Genomic DNA, 19,850 nt, shown 5'->3' with positions numbered 1-19,850 from the left:
ATTATGAGTCTGCTGATGAGACCTTATTTTACCATCACAGAAGAAGTATTTCTCAGTGGTTGTATAAATGTTACCTTGGTGCTAAAATTTATTTAAAAGCAACAGATATACACTCACCTCAGAATCTGGATGTTCGGAAATTACAGAACTTGGACAATGTCTATATAAAACACTTTATTTAATTAGATTGCCTACCTCAACAAAGTATATCTATAAGATTATCTAGGGCAGGAATCTACAATCATGTATTTCTTTATCTTTGTGTCTATGAATTACTCATACAAACTGCAAAATTACAAATTCTGTGCCTATATTTAGTTCATGAATAAAAGAAAACATCCTTGGTTATACCAAGTGTATAGCATTAAGATAATTCTACAACGAAATTTCTATCCATCTCAAAAGTTTGAAGAATTGAGCTGTCACTATTTAAATATCAAGCGTAACCAAGTTTAACAGCTTTAGAACATTAAGTATAATAGGCAATTTTATTTTTGTTTGCACTTCACTTTGCAATGTACTGACTACATTAGTAGTCTCTGCTGACTTAAGACAATATTTGTGAAAGATGCTATACAATTTGACGAACTTCTGGTGATTAAAGATAAGCACTGGAGCAAGAAGATGAGATATATATTAGAAAGTCAAAACTTAAGTTTTCCATATATTCTGAACAGAATACACTGTTACTTCTGTGCTACTTGTGGTGCATTTGTAGTACTTTCATTACTGTATTAATAGAGAAAATTTCTATATGTATTTCTATGATTAAAAAATGGGGGGAGCTTCTTACTTGAACAGAACTATTCAGAACTACTTCAGCACAAGACTGAATTAATTATTTTTTTACTCAATCGTGATCAGCACAAATAACACATTTTAGGAGCTGGGATTCATAGGTTAAACTTTTTTAAGATTAAAAAAAAACTTACCAGAATATAGATTTTTCCATCATCCCCTTTTATGGTGAATCTAAACGTGCTTTTAGCAGAAGACAATTCCACCAGACACTGAGCAACCATGCTCTGTACGAACTGAGACCTGTTTAAGAATTAACCACATATGTTTTCATAACAACTACATGGGCAGTCATTCCGATTGATGCAGTACAAGTATATGAGCATCTCCATACTGTCAATTCCACCACATCCTACAACCACTTTTTATTGAGCAATGGAGCTTTATCTTTCTCTCCCCCAAAACCAGAGGACTTTCTATTTCCTGCAACAGGAATCTTTTTAATAGATCAGCAGTCTAAATTGCTCCACATCCTTTATTTTGACCAATACCAAATGTCAAATGCTGAATAAAAGCTTTTCCCTATCGTATTTTACACAAATGAACACAAAGTTCAGAATGATGCACATATTTCAAATACAATTCACAAAAGGAAGAACTGTGACTGACACATAGTGCATGATACCAGATAGCTAGATCAAGTTCTGTTTCATTTTAGTCTCAACTTCAAATGAAATTACTTGAAAATTCAAAAAACTCACTTCCAATTAAACATCTCAAGCTTTACTTAATTTAACTTTACATAATGTAATCTTCGTTTCCACAGTTAGTCACCATATGTCATGCAAACTTGAATAGTTCAAAATAAATAAGTATTGTATTTTGGCTTATCGTCTGAACAGTGAGACACTGTGACCAATTATACACCATCTCTCTCCTTCTGCATCATACACATACACACACAAACAAGCACACACAAGCATACACAAAGACAAGCAAACGAAATTGTACATGAGCGAATTCAGACTACATTACCTTTACAGTGCTTAATTCTGTGATGATTACATATAATTTGACTGCACTTTGTTATTGTAAGTAATTATTCAGGAAACTAAAATTTTGCTACATTTGTTGCATCCTTTCCAAAACATAAACCTGAGCACATTATCTGATTTATTTTTATTTTTATTTTTTTACCTTGGTGTTGTGCTGAAACTTCCCTCAGATGGCCGAATAATCACCTCGGTGACAAAATATTTAACAGTATCTAAAACAACATAAATATTTTTCAAGCACAACAGAACAACAGACTTCTTAAGAATAGACTGTAAGTCACCATCTCACTATACTAATTAAACTTCTGTTCAGCACTCAATTAAGAGGTGCAGCAGATGGTCAAATTCTGCTTTGGTTTGTGGGAGGAGAAGAAACCAATAACAGAAAACATACATTGCCAGTAGAAAACTGCTCTGAGCTAATTACATGATCAGCGATTTGTCATTCATATTGATCCTTACTTAATGCTGGGAACAATCATCTTGAAACAAAGCAAGCAAGAGCTCAAGCCAAACCTGAAGATGAATTGAAAGAACTTTCCTAAAGCACTGAGATCAGCATAGCTTACATAAGTATTTTAGTACCCACTGCTGCTCAGTAATGCTGCAGTGAATCACAAGAGACAGTTTTAATAACAGCACACACAGGGGAATAATTTTCTTCTTTGCTCAAAGAGTAGAATAGAACTTATTTCCAAAAATCGCTCTAACTCAACACTAATACTGCATACATTCTGAATTTCAAAGTAACTGTTGCCCAAAAGACAGCTAAATGGAAGTGTTTGAGTACAGAATTTAATCCCCATCAATAAAGTCAGGTCAAATATTATCAGATTGAAGCTCTGGGTCTATGCTACAAACACAGCCTAACCAGAGGGCCAGTAGAACACGTTAAGCATATAGACTAAATATATTCATTCCACTAAGCATTAGCACGTAAACAACAGTAAAGATTGATCAATTCCATAAATTTTAAGTGGAGAAGGAATTGTCTCATCTGATCAGGGCCACAAAGATGATCAGAGGGCTGGAGCACCTCTCCTATGAAGACAGGCTGAGAGAGTTGGGGTTGTTCAGCCTGGAGAAGAAAAGGCTCCACGGAGACCTTATGGCAGCCTTCCAGTACCTGAAGGGGGCCTACAGGAAAGTGGGAGAGGGACTTTTTACAAGGGCATGTAGTGATAGGACGAGGGAGAATGGTTTTAAACTGAAAGAGGGTAGATTTAGATTAGATATTAGGAAGAAATTCTTTATGGTGAGGGTGGTGAGACACTGGAACAGGTTGCCCAGAGAACCTGTGGATGCCCCCTCCCTGGCAGTGTTCAAGGCCAGGTTGGATGGGGCTTTGAGCAACCTGGTCTAGTGCAAGGTGTCCCTGCCTGTGGCAGGGGGATTGGAACTAGATGATCTTTAAGGTCACCTTCCAACCCAAACCATTCTATGATTCTATGATCTCTGTCCACACACACCACTAAAAGTGTATGAAAGCAAGCGTTTCAGAAAGACACTTAATCTGTTTTAAAGATTCCAAAGGCTTAATAATCCCACTCCTTCTCCAGATAAGTACTACACCTTTTTAATTATCCTCATTGTTAGGAAATTATATTTTACTTCTAAGTTTAATTTTAGTCTGTTCCATGTTGTGCCTAGTCCTGGGAGACAGAAGGAAACGAAGCCAGTTCAGTCACAATAGCTCCCCAGCTGTGACCTTGAGTAAGGAATTGGTGCTACTGCTGCAAGGGCATTGGGAATTAAGGAGATGTTTGCTTGCAGAGAGATAGAAGTTGAGATTTCCCAAGAAAAAAATCATACGATTATATGGGGATATATTCCTTCCTTGGGGGAAGGAACAGCTGACAGAAGAATTTCAAAGCCAAATCTGGCCTCCACAGCTACACCACTCTAATCCAGTTTTACCTTCAAGACACTGGTATCTGCTCATGAGGAAGTACCAAAGCATGACAGTCAAGTCTGCTCTCTAGTCTCTTTTCACAGAGATGGTTCCATCTAGACTTATACCACACAACTCTGGTTAGTTTTTTTGTCTGTTCTTTGAACTCTCCATAAAGTTCCTACAGTACTGAAGAAACACGGTAAAACAATGGACATGCTATCTAACTTCAGCCACGTAGAGTCCAGAACAACTCCCTGCACGTCTACATAGTATTTGCTTTTTCCCATACCCTGTGATCACATCAACTACTGGTTGCTACAACTGTCCAAAGGCTTAGATTAAGGCATCCATTATTGATGATGATCTGTAAAGCTCTTTTCCAAATGCTGTTTCCCCAAAGTCTTACAACCTGCATTGTGGGCTTTCATGCATCCTACCTTAAATTTGGCTTTATTGAAGTCTGTACTGTTCACATCCCTGTACAGGACAATCGGAACCTCTGTAACAGAAGACCTTCTGTCTTGTGTCTCCTGACCGATTTCTTAAACAGGCTTTGCATTTTCTGAAAATTTTTTATATTCTCCAGATCTCTGAACTGAGCCAGGCTCACACTGACTGATGCAGTCAAGTAGAAGAATGAACCCTGCTAGTCTTATCATTGCTTCTCTCCTGTTAATAACTGCATTTTAAAAACCACCAGACACTCATCTTTACATCACTTCAGGTAAGCCCTGCTGATTCAATATAATGACAGCTTTTAAACCAATAATTTCATCATCTCATCATCAAATGAGTTGTTTCTTTGACAAGGCTTCCTTTCCCTGAAGCCATGCTGGCTGTTAGCAATCATATCTTTAGCTTCTAGTTCTGTGTTGATCAAGTTCTGAATTAACCTTTCCGTTATAATGTAGAACTGACAACAAAATAAACAACCTGTAATTTCTCAGGTCTCCTTTTTTACTGGGATTCCTAGTAAATTGGAGCCATGATTGAGTCTTCCAAAGCTTTGGAATTAGCCAAATATGCCACAGAAACAAGGATGAGGAAAACCCTTGTCGTAAATCACTTTCAAAGTCTAACATTGGAAGCAACAACCTCACATGTTCCAGAAGGGAATGAGACAAACACAGAGGAATCAGCCCTGCACCTTACTGATAAACTACTTTCCTCCAAAGTTTTTAAACTCCAGTGCTCAATGGCTGATGCAGTGAAGTCTACTTTGGTTTGTACATCCCATACCTGATGATACTGTTTCTCCCAGCATTGACTTGCAGCGCTTACAAATCACTCTGGTATTTTCCTTTGTTTTCTGTAGGACAAAGAAATGTCATTTAAATGTCACTCAGTTATTCTGAAAAGGGAATGTATAATTTATATATCCAGAGTAGATAGTGAACTTTGTACTAGTTTCTGTTCTCTTTATGTTTACATACACAGAGATTTGCATTCACTATTTCAGCTTTCTACACTTTGACTTGCTTGCAAGTTTCATACTAGTTTTAAAATCTGGCAATATATACTGATGACACAGCACAACCTGTAACAGCTAACAGGAGAATGTGGTAATATTGAGTGACTGGATGATGAAATGACAAAGTAAATTCAATTTTGATAAGGGCAAACTAATGCACATGAAAAGAGTATTCCCAAATATATACATAAAATATTCTGCTGCAATGTGACTACCATCACTCAGTAAAAAGTTCTCGCCACTGGACAGTTTTATAGGAATACCAGTTCAATGCCCAGGAGAGAGCAGAAAATGTGCACACAGCATTTTGAATCACTTGGAAACAGCTGAAGAACACAACATAGCACGATATTCCAGAAAGGTGTGGTGGATTCTGTTCTTGAACAACCCGTCTCCCTCAATTCAAGCAGAAACAGAAAAGGTATTGACAAAGAATAAGAATAATTGTCAGAAGTGAAAAACAATTTCCATATGCGGCAAGAAAGCACACGTAATGGGAGAAAGCATGAAAGACATAAAACTGAGGGGTATCATTGAGATACATAAAATCACAAATGTTTAGGAAAAGCTGAAGAGGAAAAAAACATTTACTCTCATAGCTCATGCTATGAAATTATAACCTGGTTTGTATCAAAGAAAAGGAAGGTATTTGTCACACAATGCATAATATAGTTTGGTACTCAGCACCAGAAAGCATTTTTCATATTAAAAGTATATACAACTTCAAAAAGTCTTCAGAAATTCAGGGGGCTAAATGGATAAATAGAAAAATGTAACATCTTCAGAATTAGATGATGACTGCAAAAATGGATGTATAAAATGTGTTAAAAATTTGAAAAATTCTTTGGAAAACTGCTACAAAAATAATTTATAGAAAATAAATACAACTTAGAGATAAAAAAAGATACAGACTTGCAATTCTTAGTGTGCCTAATTTAATAAGATGGCAGCAAAGAATCAGGATGATTAACCACTGAAACAGCTCACCAAGAAATGTGATAAAGCTTCCATCTTTTGAAGTATTAAATCAATAATGGATGTCTTTCTCAAAGCTGTAGCTCAGACAGAACTGATGGATTTGATTTTGGAAATACCTAACAGAGTTCTCTGATCTATACTATGCAAGTAATAAAATTAGCAGAAAGGACCACTCTACCTCCATGAAAAACAGAAAGCGTCCCACATGGAACTCATGATCACAAAGTCCTGCTTGTTCCTCACAAACCAGCAATCAAATTAAAAGCCCCTGGGGGAGCCTGACAGTCTCTATTAAAGCTTCAGAAAGCTGACTATGTTGGAAGTACAGCCCCTTTGTTATGGAGATCAGACAAAACATCTAGTTCATATATATATGTAGTTATCCCCTTTCCCAATTCCTACCTTGCTACTTCTCTCAAACATACACATTAAAATTACTTGCTTAACAAGAAGAGCAATGATAAGCAGATTGGGTTTTGTGAAAATCAGTATTTGAGGTTTCTACAACTATAGCACAGTACAAGTATGTAAGATACAGTAGTTCCTTGAAAGCTACAACTTGAACATTTTTTTCTAATGACAATTACAGATGCTAGATGAGAATTGTGCAGTATGGTACCTAAAAAACACCACTAACGTGTTGTATCATGCTTCCAGAGAAAAAGCAATAGTTTTAGCTAGACTAATTAAATCAATATATCTATTTGACAACTTGCAGCTGCTGGCAATCTGCAGGTGGAGGTGGATCACCAGCCTAATATTTTCTGTTTCTATTCCTAAGGATCCCTGATACGGTGTCAGGGAAAATATTTTCCCCAAGAGATACTATTAGGATGCTGCAAGACCATGTGACATTTAAAAACTGTGTTACACTGGAAGACTAATAGATGTGAGAAATATGTTTGCAACGGACGGATGCTGTCTTGGTCCCATGGGAGGCTGGAAAATATTGTTTAAGCAGCTCTGGTACATTCCTGCTACTATTTTGGTCATAGGCAAACACTTCCCAAAGAACTGCAATGCAATTAAAAAAGAACTTTCATGCTGGGGCAGACTGCAACAATATTCTCTGAAATAAGAACATTTATGCCAGTAGCAATCTATCTTGCCTGTAACTTTCTATTACTCATATTATGGAAGAATTTTCTGTTTCAGTATGAGGGGTTTTTTCCTTATTAGTCCAGTTTCTGCTGGATCTTACGGTTTTGCTCATTTGCTTGGCAACCAAGTGATGCTCGAAATAAGCAAACACAGAAATGAGAATTCATTGCAAGTGTGAAAGATGTAGAAAGAGGGGTTTGACACAAACAGGGAAAGAATTCTCAACTTCAATGCAAGCTTAAGGAAGCAAATGTGAAAATTCATCACACTAACCTAATATTGTATGCCTCTGACAGAAAATAGCCGCCTCCTTCATTCAAAAGTTCTGCTGTTATTCTTGTTTGACCCACATCTCAGTAACATCTTTGTCCCACATCCTTTTATCCTGTTTCTGCCTCATAAACAACCCTTTTCTGGCTAACATTCTCTTTGATTGATTTAAGAAGTGTGTTGGGCGGACTGCTTCCCTGTCTTCGAGCTGCAATATGAACTCCATGCACCCTGCCTCTTCCCGTCTTTGTTCCCATTGTTCTAAGATCTCTTTCGAGATTACTGAAATGTGAGATAATTCATTTTGGGGACCTTTGGCAGAAAGCATTGTCCTCTTGGAAATTCAGAATCTTCCGCTCAGCCTCCTTCTTAAGGATACTTAGAAGAAATAACTCCAATTGCCACAGAGTTAATCCAAATTAATGTGCTTCTCCCATGCTGATATCCTTTGAGGGGATCAGTTCTTATTTTTCCCTCCCCATATTCTGCCTTTCAAAGAACAATGGAACAAGAAACCAAAGGGACCACAGCTGCAAGACTTGCAGATATGGACCGTAGGACAGAACTGCTCCCCAAGCAGATGGCTCGCTTGGATGCATTGCACCAGCAACCACTGAACTGCAAGAATCCCAGTGATTCAACAGGGGATAATACAAATCCCTAATGATGATAAGCAGCAGCAGCAGACAGAAATCAGGGCCTCTAGTGTAAGTTCTCAAGAGATCAAAAGTTTCACGATGGGCATCTGTACATAGCAAGTCACCAGCTATTACAGACACAAGTTGCCAAGGTAGCAATGGTTCCCATAACTGTAGAAGGATTTCAGTAATTAGGGTTAATACATGGTATTGGAAGAAAAGATGGTATCTGCAGGCCCAACTTTTGTTAGCACAAATACAGACAAGCAACAGATTAACAAAAAAGGCTTTATAGAAATGTAGGCTTTGGTGAATAAAGTTCCTGGATATTCTTCTGGTAGAAAAAGAAAAGATTATTGCTTGAACTTTTATACAAGTGCTAGATTTCCAAGATGAGCAAAGCACTGAATTTTCTTTCTTCACGAGTTTTATCCCACCATTGAAACATCAGTATCCCTACAAATGTTTTTTTCCTAGGCAATAACAAATTTTGATGTTTCTAAGCCAAACAATAGCCCTCTTCTAGAGACTCAGCTGATGAATAAATTCTCTCCTGGAACACCTCAGTAACATCAACATGAAGATGGAGTGGAAGGTCCCTTTCACTAGACAGAGAGCAGTCAAACAAACTCAATTTCCTTACTATATTCTAAGAGTATAAGACAGCCACATGTGAACCCAAAACACACTCTGATTTTTCTGAGTCTTTCTAAAGAGACTGTTGTGAACGGTACTGCATCCAGTTGGCGTCTGGTCACTAGTGGTGTCCCCCAGGGCTCAGTACTGGGCCCAGTCCTGTTTAATATCTTTATTGATGATCTGGATGAGGGTATGAAGTGCACCCTCAGTAAATTCACGGACGACACTAAGTTGGGTGGGAGTGTTGATCTGCCTGAGGGTAGGAAGGCTCTTCAGAGGGATTTGGACAGGTTAGATAGATGGGCCGAGACCAACGGCATGAGGTTCAACAAGAACAAGTGCCGGGTCTTACACTTCGGCCACAACAACCCCATGCAGCTCTACAGGCTGGGGGAAGAGTGGTCAGAAAGCGGCCCGGTGGAAAGAGACCTGGGGGTGCTGATCGACAGCCGGCTAAACATGAGCCAGCAGTGTGCCCAGGTGGCCAAGAAGGCCAATGGCATCCTGGCCTCTATTAGGAATAGTGTAGCCAGCCGGTCTAGGGAAGTGATCGTCCCTCTGTGCTCGGCACTGGTGAGGCCGCACCTTGAGTACTGTGTCCAGTTCTGGGCCCCTCACTTCAAGAAAGATGTTGAGGTGCTAGAGAGAGTCCACAGGAGGGTAACAAAGCTGGTGAAGGGTCTGGAGGGTATGTCCTATGAGGAGCAGCTGGGGGAACTGGGATTGTTTAGCCTGGAGAAGAGGAGGCTGAGGGGAGTCCTTATCATTCTCTACAACTACCTGAAAGGAGGTTGTAGTGAGGTGAAGGTTGGCCTCCTCCTGGGCAACCAGTGACAGGACTAGAGGGCATAGCCTCAAGCTGCACCAGGGGAGGTTCAGGTTGGACATTAGAAAAAATTTCTTCACAGAAAGGGTTATTAGGCATTGGAACGGGCTACCCAGGGAGGTGGTGGAGTCACCATTCCTGGCGGTGTTTAAGAGAAGACTAGATGTGGCACTTAGTACCATGGTCTAGTTGACACAGTGGTGTTAGGTCAAAGGTTGGACTCAATGATCCCAGAGGTCTCTTCCAACCTAGCTGATTCTGTAAAGCTAACAAAAAAAAAGAAAAAAGCAAATCACACCTTCCTTTGATCATATTTATGGTTATGTATCCAGCCATAGTTTCAGAAGAAAAAGCATTGCTACTCCAGTTTCCTCCTCATTCTTTGATCCACTACCCTTTGTCAAACATCTTACCCATTACAGTTATTATCTTACTAAATGTTGATGTCTTTCACTCAGGATATTCTTGGGGGAAATACTTGGGTTTTGAACTACATAATTAAGTAGTTTCTAATTCAGTTCATAGGAAGAAGTTCTTGCATATCTAGGTCAATATCAAGACCATGGTGCATGCTTTAGAAAATGTAAATCATAGCTTGGAATATTTTCTGGCTCCTGTACAACTGAATGTCAACAACTCCTTATGACCTTCAAAACAGCTCTGTAATACATACAAGTTAAATAAACCAGTGACAAAAAAGTGTTTTACAAGGAAAAAAGTCCAAATACATTCACTTAAGAATTGTTAAAACAAAATACTTTACCAACTTGGGGCCACTCTGAGAAGCATGGTGTCCAGTCTCTGAGCAGCACATGAGAGATTCAGGCACATGTGATTCATTTCCTGAATTCAACAGGAAAAAAGTGTCTCCAAGAAAACAGTCATCACGCTGAGGGTGCAAAGTGCTTCTGGCAAAGGGGTTAGGGTGACAACACCACTCTTCAACTAAAGCACTCCAGTTTTCACTTGGTAGAGGAAGAACTCTGAGAAATTTCCTAAGAGGGAAGAAGAAAAAAATATTTCAATATATTATATTCTTTCCTAAGAATGAAAGAGAGCTTGGACTCCTTACAAAAAAGGGGGGAAGTATGGCATTTTCTCCAAAAGTGCTTGACTCTCCTTTCAGTCAAAAGCACTTTCTTCGGATGAATTCTGAGAAAGCAATGGCTGAGTGTTCCTGCCAAGTTTGCGATGAAGCATTTCCCAAGGGGTGAATCTCCAATGATTACAAGGCAGAACTTGGAATAATCCTCTGTTGAAATGAATCACATGGCAAAAATAAAACAGTTCTATCCAGTTATGAAAAATATAACAACGGGCATTTTGCAATTATATTTATTATTAGTTCTTGTAAGTTCCCTTGTGCCAAATGTTGATATAAAACCAACAGAAACAGACTGCTGCCACAGCAAGGGAGAGCACGCCCTTTGAAGCCCCTCAAAGTCAGATACCATACTTTGAAAAAGCTAAATCCTGACAAAAATACCACAATATATCCTCATTAAAAAAAAAGGGGGGGGACAATGCTGTCTTAATTTAGATTCAGATTCAACTTTCAGAAGTCTCATACAAAAAAAATCCCAAAACCCTTTCTCCTGGGCAGCTGTATAGACAAAGGAGGCTACTCCAGGCAATACCAGACTTTGCTTTCGTTATCAGCGTCATTTTTAACTTACTTGCTTTGGCTACGCACGGTGCCAGAGGACTTTATAAGCCAAGGTCTGGGAATCACTGCTTTAAGTTGTAAAATATACTCTCAAAGTGAGAATATATACATGTGCCTATATAAATACCAGCTTGGTCATCATGAGTCAGCGGTCATAGAATCATAGAATCATAGAATGGTTTGGGTTGGAAGGCACCTTAAAGATCATCTAGTTCCAGCCCCCCTGCCACAGGCAGGGACACCTTTCCTCTAGACCAGGCTGCTCAAAGCCCCATCCAACATGGCCTTAAACACTGCCAGGGAGGGGGCAGCCACAACTTCTCTGGGCAACCTGTTCCAGTGTCTCACCACCCTCACAGGAAAGAATTTCTTCCTAATATCTAATCTGAATCTACTCTCTTTCAGTTTAAAACCATTCCCCCTCATCCTGTCACTATTTGTCCTTGTAAAAAGTCCTTCTCCCGCCTTCCTGTAGGCCCCCTTCAGGTACTGGAAGGCTGCTATGAGGTCTCCACGGAGCCTTCTCTTCTCAATACTTTCCTGCCTACAGTTCCTTATAGCCATTCTGTGATCCCACCACATGTGATTTTATTAAGAATGTAGAAGTAGTGATGGATACTGTCCACATATGTACACTTTCTTTAATCTGTGTTTTCTAGAAAACTACTGCACTGGGAAGAAATTCAGCCCCTTTACCAAAACAATGGGCAATGGCTTTAACAGCGTGCACCTCTCCAACAGTTTTCTAGATGTCCTGTTTGTTGCAGAGCTGCGCTTTCTGCTCTCTGCCTAGTTTCCTTGAATGCTTTCCTTTTTTTCCCCTTACTTCTTCTGCTGTTGCCTGAAACCTTTATATAGAGTTTCTTCATTCTACTCTTTACAAAAACTTGCAAATACAACTTTGCTTATGGTGCTGCTTTGCCAATAAACACACAGCTGCTAAGCCAACGGTTCAGATGCCCTCCCTTTCTTGCAGTTCACAGATTATTCTTTTCTGAGGATGCCAGTTCTTCCCATTGTAGTTTCTTCTGCCTTTTGTATCACTGAGTGGGTGAAAGTAAAATCTTTTATAAAAACTTCCTTCCTTCTACATCGACAATACATTTTAAACTGTGCTTGCCCCACCTGCAGATGAAAGTTGGAATAACTGGGTCCTCTGACCCAGCTTTACCATAACTAAATAAGATCACCTCTCGGCACTACCCATCTCTGTCTTCACTCTCCATGGTCTTATATATTGCCTGAGATACAATCACAATTCTGCCATGGTGGGACCTTAATTCTGGTGTTGGCCTAATGGCTAATTATTCATCAGCCTTGTACAATTAGTTCCAATGCCCAGACTCACACTGAAAAAAAGACGACTTCGTTCCTACGTGTTGCTCTTTACACTACAGCAACAAAAAGCTGGTATTGCTCAGCAATGTTTTTTTCAAGTGTTACACACAGGGGAAAAAAAAGACAGAGATTACCTTAAGCTACAGACTAATGCTGTCCAGTTCCATTACATTATCCTTTGTTCCATTACATTATCCTTTATTTACCCTCACAGTCTAGAGCATCAAGATCTTGAGTTCTTGCCCAACAAAAGCAGTTGCTCCAACCAGTAGGAATTTCCTAAACAGACTCCTCCTAACTTTGAACTACACAGAAAACACAGCATTTTTGTTATATTTTAGGCTTTTGCCATTCATAGGTGGGAAGCCATATTCTGGATCACTAGAACTGGAAAAATGTAACACTAATAAAAATGTAGCTTCCCAGGGAAAAACAAAAAAAACCACAACAAAACAAAACAAAAAAAACACCAAAAAAAGAAGCTTGACGTTTACTGGGTGCTGACTAACTTCAGGCTGCTAAATACGGTGTTAAAGCCTTGATAAGAGGGGGACTCATCACCCCAGACTTGCTCATAATAACAACTGACTTTCTACTTTAAGATAGCCGCCTAAGCTGCCTTCACAGTCAGAGAGAGACAAACAGTTCTTAGGTTGGGACCTTTAAGAAGAACTTTCTCCTTCTGAAAGTGGCTAATATAGTCAGGCTGAATCTCCTTCTGGAGACAGCTCTCTGTTTCCAAACAGAGGAAGTCTAGGTAATTAATTTTAAAAAGGTAGAAGTTAGAGACTAGTCTAAAAGAGTCCTGCCATAAGGATGTAATTCTTAGGTGGGCTTCCATACTACAGTAAAGATTTGGCCAAAGAGATCCTTATGAGACTGGACTAGGAAAAATAATCTCTAATACCATTATTAATTAATATCCAAGAACCCAGTAATATCACCCTATCTATTGAAAATTCCGAAAACTGGAAGTAAAATGGACTTTAGACTTTTAAACATATAACCCTTCTGTTCCATCAGAGAAAAAGAGAAAGACAAAAGATCCAACTGAATTTCTTCAACAGCAGTCTTCCTTATTTACTTACTACTAAATCTTGACAGTCCCGCTGGACAGTTAATTGTCATGCTTAAATTTTTTTTATGTAGGAAAAGTGTAATTAGAACATTTCCCCTGCAATCAGTTTTTCAATAGAATACTTATGTAGTATGAATTCTTAGCATTTGGACTAAGGAAAAGGGTTATTGCTTAGTCAATTTATGAAATTTATTTTTCACAACATTCAGTCTTTAACAATTTCTTCATGACAGAAATAAAGCGTTAAAGAATTATTTTATATATGAGCTACACTAAGCCTAACTGTAAGGAGAGAAAGAAGAAAGAAAGTATCCCAAATTCTTTGCAGCTCTTACATCATGGAACAAAAAAAAAAATCTAATCACTTCCTCCAGGGTGGTTAATGCGAGGGTAATGGGCAAGAAGTAGAGAGCATAACCCTCACCTCTGAGGAGCCATCAGATTCACGGAAGGAAATAGACTAAGCCAGCGAATTTCAGAAAATGTATAGAGTCCATTTTCTTGCATCAGGAAGGATCACTTATATTTAAACCATTCCTAACACATTTCTCTAATCTAGTCATCAAAATGATGGCTTCCTAGGCAATCTCTAACAGTAAAAAAATAAGCTTCAGAATAGGTTTCAGGTGGTTTTTTTTCATTTTAACCTAAATTCCACTTGCTTCAACTGAAGACCACTGCCACCTTCTTTGCAGCAACATCTTACATATTGGAAGACTCTTATGTCTCCTCCACAGTCTTATCCAAACTAAATCCAATTTATTTCATTTTCTTCTCAAAGATATCATTTTTCTAGATCTCAGGTTTTTCTTATTACAGACCCTTTCCTAGTAATTCACACTTTAATAAGTTCCGCTCACACAGTTCTGCAATTTCCCTTCAATCCCACCGTCTGTGCTGCCATTGGCATACTCGCTCTCCCTGGAGAGACCAACACAGAGAATTCTGTAGCTAAAAGTACTGACTACGCTACCGTCTTCCTTTTGTAAGTGCTGGAACAGAAGGTGTTGGATACACTGGCAGCTCCACTCTTCTACCCTTGTCTTAATCAGTAATTTTTTTGTGATAACATTCGAGGGGCTCAGAGGTTCCCCGCAAGGAGAAATGCCAAGCAAAGAGCCATGAACGTGCCTTCTTTTTCCTTTCTCAAAAAGTGTGACTGCATCACGTTATAGGATGCAGAACTAAAAGATGTAAATTCCATGCATATGAATTTGATGTGGCGAAATTCAGGAAAACACCCACTCAGAGATGAAAGTATAAAAGTGGAGTATCTTTTGAAAGCAAATGTTACTAACTAGAAGTTTCATTACTCTACAAATGTATAAAAGTTATTACTAGATGTTCTGATTAGATTTCAGAAGAGAAAGCCAGGAAATCCTCATTCTGTTACATTGAAGTCAGCCATAAATCCATATGCACGACGATAAAATAACAGGAGTTTACAGGATATACCACATTTGTATTACCATTTTGAGTATTAGGAGTGACACAAATCATAAAAGGCTGCAAGTCTGTCTCTAATAATTCGTGTATATCTGGCAGAAGCTGTCAAAATTGTTCATCAGAAGAGCCAGAAAACACAGCAGCTTTTTATCAAAATTCTCATTCACTCTGCAGATTTCATAAGGAACAGAGATAAGGCCAAGACAAAGAGCTAAGAAACAGCTCCTGTGTTTCCCAAATTCAGTGTCCCTGAACTATGCGGAGGCTGGCTTTGCTTAACAGATAGAAGGGAGCTGTGGTCAACACCCCCCCATTCTGAGCAGCCACTCTATAACTATGGGACAATAACTGAAGGGAATTTGTAAGAGCAGAACTGAAGAGGATCCCTGAAGTGCAGAAGAAGAAAGAAGTCTAGACTCAAATTTTCAGTTTTATTCCCTTCAACATAGCAAAGATGTCAGCTACTAATAGACTACAACTATTTTTTAAATCAATGAAAACTATGAACATCTGCAATATTTCCAGGCCAAAATGTTACAGCTTTTTATTTGTACAGCAAAACCAGAATCTATTATGATGAGTCCAAAGAGATTCTGCATGAACAAAAAGCCATAGATCTCAAAGCAGAAATTTTACACATAGGGAAGTCCAGCTACAAAAGGAAATGTCTTGCTCAAAGTACAGCAGACAAGCAGGAAAAGAATCCGGATTTCCCAGCTTCCAGGGCAATGCACCAAACTCCCATTGTAAGGCACTTCTACTTTCCAGCCAGAATGAAATCAAGAAGTAAATGAATAAACAGTGAACAACTGTTTCAGGTAATTTTGCTTTTAGTCATCCGTAGTGCTTCAAAAGTGTTCTTACCTTTTAGCTGTCTCTCTAAGCACACAAAATAACATGAATACCAATCACGATGGCATTTATTGCTATAAATACAAGACACTGCAGTACTCACCGGTCTTTCACTATGATGTCACCACAGGACTGACAGTAAAAGATGTAATTCTTCTGGGGTTTCAGGCTCTCCCTCAAAGTAAAAACCAAATCTATAGATAGAAGAAGACATATTAATCTTCAAAATTGTTTAAAATTTTCAGTCACTTGTACAGAAGAATCCTGCCAAGTACCTCAGAAAAACAAACAAACGAATCTAACAAGCAATGTAAAATGCTGACATTTTAAACACAACCTTGATGTATTTACCTGTAGAAGCAAGTACTTAGATTTAGGAAAAACTTGCCATCTCCACCTCATGCCCCATATTACTGAGCAGGAATTGCATATGTGAATAATTATTTTAAAGATGTAAATCCCCTCCACAGCGGGAGCTGAGATATTGATATCATTACAGAGAGTGTATAAATTAAAATTCAGTGCCACTCTTTTGTAATGATATTTCTGCTAATCAGTGTCTCTGCAATATGAGGGTACATCACAATATGTAACACAAAATGGTCAGGCAGGGGGGTAGGAAAGGGCATTAGTTTTAAATTTTCAGACAGGTAAGATACCAGCCACTGTGGTACCGCTCAAGGAATAGATAGTGAGCAATACCCTCTGCAGGCCAGCAAAGCAAAAGAAGTCTCACTAAAGCCGGCTCAGAAAACTTTTCCAAATTAAAAAAGAACCTATAAAAGCCTCCACAAATTATCAAATAGCATTAGGTGGCAGAAAAGTAAAACCGTAAGCCTAGCTCTATGTATGATAGGTTTTGCATTGTCCACTTTCTCAAACTTAAGAATCAAAGTGTATTCTCAGCACTGGCCTTCAGTATTGAAGATTTAGGTTGTAACCACAAATGAAAAGTACTTTAAAAGGTTCCAGAATTTCATATAAGAGACAATTAGTTTTGCACACAAATATAAAACATTAAAAGCTAAGGTTATCTAACATATACATCGATTACCATCTGGTTCACATACATGGTTTTCACTGTATGACTTTCAAAACTAAATTTTTAAAACTTCATCTTTTATCTTTTTAAGCATTAAGCATCTTTTTAAGTCTTTAGTAAGACACAATAATTTTTGTGTAATTATCAAATTGTCAAAGCACATGATTACAGATTAACGTACAGAAGCGATCTCAGCAATACCATAAAATCAACAGAGTGTGTTTCTGGTGCTGAAACCATTATTGCACATCACATACTTTATTGGTCATTTCTACTTTGAAGCCACAGAATGACAATTCTGTGTTATTTAATATATCTTTCTGTGTCACATCCTATTAAATGAATCTTAACATATTGAGCTTGGATGCTACAATGAAAGCAAGCACCAGCTATATTACCATGCTTCCTATTTATGCAATCATATCATAGACCTGAATTAGCATCATGGAAATGAAGACGGTAACTTTGCAGATGTCACCTGCAGCATCAGGCTCTGCAAACAGGCTGTGAGAACAAGTTCCAAGACAAAATCACAGAAGTGGTCAGTGACAACCTTAGTGCAATAGCCTGGATGAATCATATTACTGCATTTTCAGCTACCAGACACGAAATAGGACGGAAAAGAAAATAATTTTGAAGTAATACAGGAAAGCACGGGGGAGGAACTGAGAGCAGTTCTCAAGCTCCTACACGGAACACTTACTCAACAACCGTGTTTCCCTGTCATTATGCCACTTTTTGCACTTTTGATTTTTTAAACTGACAATTTTGTTACATTTTATCAGTTGCTGTTTACATCTTCCACTCAGAGCTAAAGCAAGCCTTTTAGAAAAAGCAACAGCACTTGCACATCGCAAACCATAAACTCCCGTTGTTTTTTTTTATGCTGCAGAATCTAAATTTTAAAGCCTGTGTTTGCACGTCGCTTAAAGCCGCAAGGTGTGAGGTAACCCTAAGCAAAGCAGCCTCTTTTTTTAAGCGATGGGTCGAGCCCCCGCGCCCCGCTGAGGGCGCGGGCAGCGCAGCGCGGGCCCCGCCCCAGCCTTACCGGCGCTCGGCGGCGGGCAGCGCAAGCGCATGCGCAGGTGCAGGCCCTCGCCGGGGAGGTGGCGCAGGCCGCGGCAGGAGGACGGCGCCAGCCTGACCCCTGCCGGCAGCGCCGCCGCCTCGCATCTCCCGCCGCTTCTCACTTCCAGGCAGTCCGCGGCCACCGAGAAGTCCGCCGGCCGGCCCAGGAGGTCCGCCTCCCTGGGGAGGCAAAGTAACGGGTTTACCTTCAGAAAGGAGGTATCGGGACGAGCTGCTGCTTTACACACGCAGGGCAAAACGAGCGAGAACGACCTCAGCGCTAAAGGCACCGGAGCGGGGCCGCGGGTCGCGCCACACAGTAAAAGCTCAGCGTCCGGTGAAGACACGACGCGAAGGCGGCGTCGAGGGCGGGCGGGACGCCTCGTCTGCAGCCCGGGTGGACCCAGCCCGGGGTCGGCCTGCAGCTCGCCCGCGGCCCGAGTTGCGCCCCGAGACCCACGCGGTAAACCGGGGTCTCCCGTGGGGGTGAGGAGCACTCGAGAGAAATAAACCACCGTTCTCAGGAAGCATTTATTTGCACGGTAACTCAGGCTTTTCCGAGTCGCGCAAGAAGGGAAAGGCAGAGGGAGGCGCTGGTACATAACCCCGTTCCCCCCTCCCCGTTTAAGGCTAAGGACGCTAAAAGCCAGACCCGCCGCCCCACCGCCGCGCCCTGCGCCTCCTCTGCCGGCACCGGCCGCTCCGCACGGCCCGAGCGGCGTACGCAGGCAGCGCCCGCGCACTACCGGATAACCAGCAATGCGCTCTGCGTCCCCCGCCTGATCTCCAGCAGGAACCCTCCCGCCATGCCAGGAACGGAACACCTCCGGCCGCCCGCCCCGGAAGCGACCGCTCTTCCGCCGCCGGCCGGGGCAGGCGGGGCGCGGCCGCGCGCCACAGCGCCGCCCACAGCTCGGCGGCCGCGCGCCACAGCGCCGCCCACAGCTCGGCACCCGCCACGCCCCGGGGGGCAGCGGCGGGAAGGCGCCGCAGGGCGGCCGCCGCCCATCCGCTGGTCGCCCCGCGGCGGGCTGTGGAGCCGGGCCTGGGTGCCCCGGGCTGGGTCCCGTCGGGTCCCGAAGCCCCGAGGTCGAGGCCTGCACAATGTGCCCGAGCAGGCGCGCCAGGCCTCGGTTGGCCTCACGGGGTTGTCTTATGCCCAGCCTGAACCTCCTGTGTGTCAACATGTTCCTGTCGTCTCCTGTCCTCCTGCCACACCACCGCGGTGAGGAGCCTGGGTCCGTCTTCTCAGGCACCTCCCCACAGGCACTGGGGGCTGTGGCTGGGTACTCCCCCGCCCCCCCCAAGCCATCTCACCTCATAGTGCTCCAGCCCCAACTGTCCTCATGGCGTCCAACAAACTTGGTCCTGTTTACAGACACCTTCCATGCAAGGGGCATGGGGGGAAGACTGGGCACTGTTTCCTAGATGTGGTCTATCAAGTGCCAAGTAATGGGGGATAATCAGTCTCCTTGATCTACAAGCTCTGCTTCAGGATGCTGTTGGCCCTCATTGCTGCCAGGGCCAGCTCAGCTTGCTGCCCACCAGGGCCCCAGGAGCTCCACCACAGAGCTGCTCCCCAGCCAGGCACTCCTGGTCTCTACTGGTGCCCGGGGCTCGTCCTTCCCAGGGGCGGCAGTCCCCCATGATAACTACAGAGACTTCCTTGGGTTGTACCAAAAGACTTCATCCATTTGCTGACCCTGATCTGGTGGTCTGTAACATGCTCCCACAAAGGTGTCACCCTTCT

At 41.3% G+C, this 19,850-nt stretch overlaps 1 protein-coding gene across 1 annotated transcript in view; it reads right to left on the bottom strand.

The window, feature by feature from the left end:
- The window catches only part of UBE3D (ubiquitin protein ligase E3D), an 88,659-nt gene extending 69,739 nt beyond the window's left edge, over positions 1-18,920 (bottom strand). Inside the window, exons 1-7 of the mRNA XM_068405553.1 lie at positions 18,847-18,920; positions 18,081-18,280; positions 16,094-16,184; positions 10,374-10,605; positions 4,927-4,996; positions 1,936-2,005; positions 933-1,041 (exon numbers count right to left, since the gene is read on the bottom strand). Coding sequence (XP_068261654.1) covers positions 933-1,041; positions 1,936-2,005; positions 4,927-4,996; positions 10,374-10,605; positions 16,094-16,184; positions 18,081-18,280; positions 18,847-18,908 — 834 coding nt within the window. The 5' untranslated portion in view covers positions 18,909-18,920. The remainder of the gene's footprint in view (positions 1-932; positions 1,042-1,935; positions 2,006-4,926; positions 4,997-10,373; positions 10,606-16,093; positions 16,185-18,080; positions 18,281-18,846) is intronic.
- Positions 18,921-19,850: the final 930 nt, after the last annotated feature.

Source organism: Nyctibius grandis, chromosome 1 (genome assembly GCF_013368605.1).
Source record: "Nyctibius grandis isolate bNycGra1 chromosome 1, bNycGra1.pri, whole genome shotgun sequence".
Taxonomy (NCBI): domain Eukaryota; kingdom Metazoa; phylum Chordata; class Aves; order Nyctibiiformes; family Nyctibiidae; genus Nyctibius; species Nyctibius grandis.
The sequence above is the reverse complement of the archived record's forward strand: the minus strand, read 5'-3'. Positions and strand labels throughout refer to the sequence as shown.